The sequence below is a fragment of the Meriones unguiculatus genome, chromosome 11, assembly GCF_030254825.1.
Source record: "Meriones unguiculatus strain TT.TT164.6M chromosome 11, Bangor_MerUng_6.1, whole genome shotgun sequence".
NCBI classification, from domain to species: domain Eukaryota; kingdom Metazoa; phylum Chordata; class Mammalia; order Rodentia; family Muridae; genus Meriones; species Meriones unguiculatus.
Genome location: NC_083359.1, coordinates 11,940,915 through 11,947,825, shown reverse-complemented (window position 1 = coordinate 11,947,825; position 6,911 = coordinate 11,940,915). Strand labels below are relative to the sequence as shown.

Below are 6,911 nucleotides of genomic sequence, written 5' to 3'. Positions count from 1 at the left end.
TTTGAGACAGGATCTCATGTGGCCAAGGTTGACCTTGAATCTCTGAGTCTCCTGTCTCCATCTTCTAAGTGCTGAACTTCCAAGTGTATTGTACTGCACTTAGCTTATATGGTGCTGGGGACTAAACCCTAGGCTTCATACATGTTAGGCAAGTATGAGCCACATCCCGAGCCTCAAGTCTACTTTTTCTTTGTTTCTCGGCTGAGTTTGAGAGTGCCAGGGCTTGGCGATGTCTCCCACGTCCGTGTGTCAGATGCTTAATCCCTAAGGTATACGTCGCTTACACAGAGAGAGGAGATGGCCTCATGGTGGATTAATCACTCTTGAACTTCTGAATTTGAGGGCTGAGAAGGTGGTGAGTGATGGCCAGCACTCCCTGATAGGCTGCTGTGCCACCCTAGTAAGGCACCAGCATTGTGCTGGAGACTGTGAGCCAAAGAAACATGTATTCTCTGTAAACACACCGTCAGTGGTATTCGGACTTAGCAACAGAAAACAGACCAAGACAGGCGGCGTTTAAGAGATTCCTCACTGTTTCCACAAGCTGTGCTAAGGCTCCAGGCATGCAGCTCTAGTCTCCCTGCCAGTGTGTGCTTTCTGCTGCGGCACAGCCTCTCGTGCTGTGCTTCTCTTCTCTTTGCTAATCCTTCAGTAAGGTTTCTATTTATTTTTCATTACATCTGTCATTTACTTATGTGTGTGTGCTCCTGTGCCAAATGGCAGACGTAGAAGTCAAAGGATAACTTGTAGTATCAGCTCTCTTCACCCTGGAGGTCCCAGGGATCGAACTTGGGTCTTTAGACTTGGTGGCAAGCACCTTTCCTCACTGGGGTTTTGAATTCCTCCGCACACATTGGATTATGTTAGTATATCTTCATCCAAAGCTGCTCCTGGCAGCAAGTGGGATGCTACGGTCCTACCTGAGCTCCCAGAAGTCCAGGCAGTGCTGGGCGTCTCGGTAGTTGGAGGTTTGTACATCTCCCAAGGAAATCTGTTTCCAAGGATTTCTATTAAGTGGGGGTAGTAGGTGAGGGTCACTTCCTTAAAAATCTCCATTTGTTTACAGAATCTGGTCTGTTTTAACCTTTTTCTGTTGGAGCTAGTTTTTTTTTTAAGTACTTTTCATTTATTTCATTTATTACATAAAATTACATACACACACACATGCACACACACACATATACCTTCCTTGAGCTCTTACACACTATTTTAGTAGTTCTGTCTTTTCTTTTGTGAACTTCTGTTTTCCTGTCTTAACTTAATACTTTCTCCCCTTCTTCTTGACATTTTTTTTTTCTTTCAAAAGGCAACATTTCAAAATCCAGTGGTCCGTTAGCATCTCTGCAGGGTCAGTAGCGGAACTCTGCCTCATCAAAATGATGTGCTCTGCATAGAACCTGCATACATCTTTCCACAGCCTTTTTTAGACAGGTTCTCTCTATGTAGGCCAGGCTGCCCTCCAACTTGTGACTCCCCTGTTTCAGCCTCCCGGGTGCTGGAATTATAGGAATGTGCCATCATGCCTGGTTCCTCCCATACACTTTAAACCAAATCTCTAGCTGACCTATGACCCCTAACACAGTAGAACTGTGTCAATTTCTGTTACAATGCATTATTTGGGGAGTCTGGTCATGTTCAGCAGAGACGCAATTTGGGGGAATATTTTCTGTCCGAGGCTGGCAGAACCTGGGGGCACAGATCCAGGAGACATCAGACTTGGTGCTTTGGGGCTTTCTGCAAATTCATTTCTACACATACCCTGTGGCTTCTTCTCCGTGCCTGCCTATTCTCAGCTTCTGTTTTCTGCTTTCCCACTTAGGATATTTCCATGTTTCAAAACTCGTTCTTGACAACATTTACACGGAATCCGTGGCCTCTCCCTTCACGGGCCCACCCAGTCTGTGTTTAAGAAAGCTATTTTCTATCTCTCTCTCTCCTCCCTTACACTTTATTATATTTTGTGTGTGTGGTGTTTTACCCCCATGTATGTCTGGGTACCTCATGTGTGCTTTGTGCCTGTGAGTGCCAGAAGTGGGCATTGATCCTTCAAACTGGAGTGACAAACAGTTGTGAGCTGCCGTGTCAGGTCTGGGAATTGAACCTGGGTCTTCTAAAAGAGCAGCCCGTGTTCTTAACCACCAAGCCTCCTGCGCCTCTTTTTTCACATGGTGGGCACCTGCCTGAGTGTCTGGGTGGCCTACTTTTTCTGTGGACTCCCACCCATTGTACAGGGAAGGGGCCTCTAATAAGCCTAGCATAGAAGGCGAGGCTAGGCGCTACAAGGTGCTTGTTTCACAAATGTTTAATAACGTTTGACTGTTGCATGAGCAGAGAGCCCAAGCTCTTGGCTCACCCTATCTGTCCCTTAACTCTCCCTCCTGGTCCATCTCTGACCCTCTCCACTTCTCTTGCTCAGCCTTTTACAGACTTAAGAGTCTGGGACAAATGTCCTGACTTCATGGCACCAGGTGCATGGGGGTAGGGTTGGAGAGCTACAGAAGATAGAAACAGGGCATGAGGCGGCCCGGCGGGGTGGGTGACTCAGTCCTCACAACGCCAACAGGCTAGCCAGCATGGTCTCAAAAAAGCTAAGGGTGGTTCTCAGGGATGAAGAGAGGGAGGGGCTCGGCTGAAGAGGAATGGGTGTATTTTCCAAATTATAATGGATCCAATTCAAAAAATAGGTGATGTTGGCAAACACCCCTGGGTACAGGGGCTGGGCACATCCACGGCCCCAGCTCACTATTCCAATCTGCAACCAGGTCTCATTCAGCTTACAGACCAGTGGGCTGCCGGAGTCACCCTGTAAAGGAAGAAGGGCTTTCTGTAATCCATCAGTCCAGGTAGGCTCCACACCCCGTCCCCCACATGGCGCCCTCTCAGGCTGTAATAGAACCCAGAGCCTCTGTCCTGAGGTCTGACACAGTGTGTGGTGATCACACACCTGGGTTCAGCCGCCCCAGCAGTCCCCTGCCTACCTCAGGAAAAAAAAAAAAAAGAAACATACTTCACACACATTCTTCACAGTCTTCGAATTCGTGACGTCCGCAGCACAAAACATTTCTGGCAGAAGGAAGGATGTTAATCCGTAGAGCAGCTGGCACTGGAACCAAGGGATTAGTGGCAACTTAACTTCCTGTAGCGTTTTCAAGGTGGTGCCTGTGAGAGGAGAAGGGAGAGGAACTGCCAGGTGAGGGTGTCTGTCTGTGCCCAACCCAAATCTAAGTCCTGGAGCATAGGAAAAACAGAGCCATTCTTGAGTTCTTGGTCAACGGGGGATAAATCTGGAAGGAATCCCCACAGAGACCTGTCCACCTCCAAAAGCCACCCAACACGCAGGAGAGGCCTGTCCTACACAGGGAAGCCCCACCCACCCAGGGGAGCCCCGCCCACAGGGGAGCCCCACCCACCCAGGGGAGCCCCGCCCACATGGGAGCCCCGCCCACAGGGGAGCCCCGCCCACATGGGAGCCCCGCCCACAGGGGAGCCCCGCCCACACAGGGAAACCCCATGCTGATTGCTGTTTTGTTTTTTTAATGTCTAGTGGATTATTTCCTTGGAGTCGGCATCTTTTGGCTTATGCTGTCCTCCCAGCCATCTTCGCAGCTGTCAGGGAGACCCATTCTATGCTCTACATCCATGAGATCTTGCTCCCTTCATACCTTCCTTTGTGACCAGTCCCCATCCAGTAGTCCAGCAGGACACATTGTTGAGGTTCAGGTTGTAAGGTGGCAAGCAAATTGGGAGGACGAAGTCAGAAAATACGATCGGGCTCTTCAGCTGCACTAGCGCCACGTCCCCTCCAATAGGGTGGTACATTTTGTAGGTGGGATGAATGAGCACCAGGTTAACCTCAAACCACTGGGTGTATCTGCCGGCCACCTCGAGGTTGGTGATGCCCACGTACATGTCAAAGGTTTGGATGTTCTTCTCCCTGCCGACCAGAATAGAGGCCGACTGCCTGAAGCCCCCCATATCATCAGCCCACAGATGATGGGGTCTGAGCTTGCCTGCAGCCCAGTGCACACTTAGCTGGCTGTCTGACCTCAAAGAGGTCCTGACTTGGATTGATGGAGACTTGGGGACCATCGAGAGTCTGTGACTGGGCTATGAGAGCCAGATAGCCTCTGTACACCACAGCTGTGGGCCTGACGTGGGCTCCGAGAAAGCTCTCTCCTCACTGTGGAGGAAAACTGTCTCCAGCGTAGGGGACCTTACCGAAGGAGGGTAAGGCCAGGGGGTGGGGAGGGCCCTGTAAATGGAGACCAGCTTCTCAGGTGGGAATGGAGTCTGGTCTGCAGAGAAGGGCTATGAGCAAGAGGACAGGCCACGCACCTAGGTACTGGCCTAGTCAGCCAGGGTGGATAATTCCATGCTGGTCCATGGGAGGCAGCTTCTGAGTCTGGAGTCAGGGGAATAAGTGAAGTGTATCAGCCGTGGTGGTTAGGGCTGGGGGAAAGAACTTAGGCGGTGGTTGCAACAGTCCAAGCCACGGGCACATGGTCGAGGCCTCTCCTTTCCTGTGTCCCTTCCCCCTTACCCCTAACAGCTCCTGCACCTCTCACCTGGCAAAGCAGTGTGCTGCTGACAGCACCCAATAGGCGTTGAGGATGGAGCCACCGCAGACGTGTAAGCCAGCATAATGCACGCTGACCTGCCATGGCCATTTCTGATAGGGAGCTGGCTTTCCACCCAAGATCTTGCCGTGCAGAACTGGCTGGCCACAGGCTGAGGAGAGGAACAAATGCAGAGTGGGCCAGAAAGCCACCAACACGGGGAGGGGCGGGCCACAGATGGGGGAGGGGACAATGTGTGGATGAGTGGGGAGGGGCCAGGCCGGGGCCTAAGACTGAGGTTCTACCCAGGGAGAAAGGACCAACCACCCAGACCCTGGGCCGGGGGGAGGGGGGCCCTACCCACGTCATTGTTCAGTGAGTTTGCCTGGCTTTTAGGGTGCCGGTGACTGACGGGTGCGACCCAGGTCGTGGTAACCAGTAGGAACAGGAGCAGCAGGTATCCCAGGGGGCCCAGACCGGAAGTGGGGGCGGCCATGACCAGGAAATGTGACAGCGCCTCCTCTGGTGAGGACTCGAGCCGGACACGTGCCTGGGTCCTGGATGCGTTGGTGGCGCCCGCAGCAGGCAACTTTGAATTAGTGAGAGGTGGATGCAGACGGATATAGCCTGAGCCTTGTGGGGCCTGAGCCCTGTGGGGCTGACATTGCAGACAATGAAATAACCACACTGCCAGCAGGGCAGGATGCCTGTCCTCAGTGGGTAGCCAGGCCCAGCAAATGAAGACACCCATCAACTGACCACCCCTGAAGCACCCCCCAACACACGCACATGCACACCATGGTCACACCTGGATATACAGGTTCTGTTTGAGAATTCTGTTACAAACCCCAGAGCTCTTAGCTCGCTCTGTGGCAGACTCAGATCTGTCAAATTATTACCATTTATACATGCACCATCTGCTATCAAATCCTTCTTTAAAAATTAAGTCTTTGGGGGCTGGAGAGATGGCACTGCTCTTCCAAAGGTCACGAGTTCAATTCTCGGCGACCACATGGTGGCTCACAACCATCTATAATGTGAACTGATTTCATCTTCTGGCAGGTGTAAATGCAGATAGAACACTCATATACATAAAATAAATAAATCTTATAAAAATTAAGTCTTTGCTTATATATAGTAAAATCTACCCCTTCTTGCAATATTTGACAACTGTGTACAATCCTTTTACTTTCAAGGGAGGAATCCAGTTGGTAGAGCATAGTGGCACAGGCCTTTAATCCCAGCACTGGAGAGGCAGGTGGGCTCAAAGCCAGGGCTACATGATGAGATCCTGTCTTAAAATAAAATAAAAGGACCAACAAACAAAGAACTGTAGTTGGGGCTGATGAGATAGCTCAGTGGCTAAAAGGGTGTATTGCTCTTGCAGAGGACCCAGGTTTGATTCCTAGCACCCACATTGGACAGTTCATAACCACCTGTAATTCCAGCTCCAGAGATCTGTCACCCATGGCCTTAGAGAGCATCTGTATTTATGTGCACTTAGATTCACCTACACAGACACACACAATTAAAAAAATTTTTTTCTAGCTGGTGTGGTGGTAAATGCCTGTAATCTCAGCACTTAGGGAGTCAGAGGCAGGTGGATCTCTGTGAGTTTGAGACCAGCCTGGTCTACAAATTGAGTCCAGGACAGCCAAGGCTACACACACACACACACACACACACACACACACACCATCTCAAAAAAAACAACAAAAATTACATACAAGACTATGTAATAATGGATGAGAAAATCATGAGAAATATCAGGCAGAGGGATGGTGCTACCCTGTGCACTTGGATATGAAGGCTGGTGTCATAAATACAGCTTCTAATCACATTAGATTCCTAGCAGTTCCAATCAGAAGCCAAACATGAAGAAGAAGGCGTCCGTGATTAAGATATCAGTAAGGTATAGCCTAGAATAAAAATTAACAGAGGGTGTGGGGTGGGGCCGGAAAGACAAAATAGAATTGTCTTCATCAACCCAGGCTGTTAAAACAAAACTTCAGTGCTAGAGATGGTTTCTTAATTAGCCATCTCCCTTCCAGAGGACCTGGGTTCAGTTCCCAGCACCCACGTTGTGGCTCACAACCATCTGCAAATCCAGTTCCAGGGGATACAGTGGCCTTGTCTGTCCTCTCTGCACCCACATGGTGCACACACACATACATGCAGGAAAAACATCCACACACAAATTTACAGAAAAAAAAAAATCAGGTTCTGTTTGAGAACTCTGTTACAAACCCCAGTGCCCTCAGCATAGCCCTCCATAGGCTAGATGGCTTGTGAAAAGAGACAGTATTCTTTGCAGTTCTGGGGTTCAGGGTCTGAGGTTAGAGAGCCAGCCCTGCA

At 50.1% G+C, this 6,911-nt stretch overlaps 1 protein-coding gene across 1 annotated transcript; it reads right to left on the bottom strand.

Annotated features, from left to right (window-relative positions):
- Positions 1-2,548: 2,548 nt before the first annotated feature.
- Positions 2,549-5,052, bottom strand: Prss38 (serine protease 38). Its single transcript, XM_060365018.1, has 5 exons — positions 4,917-5,052; positions 4,566-4,728; positions 3,663-3,934; positions 3,008-3,159; positions 2,549-2,803 (listed from the first exon to the last, which is right to left on the bottom strand). Exons 1-5 carry the CDS (start codon positions 5,050-5,052, stop codon positions 2,549-2,551), a joined length of 978 nt encoding a protein of 325 aa, XP_060221001.1.
- Between the last annotated feature and the right edge of the window lie 1,859 nt (positions 5,053-6,911).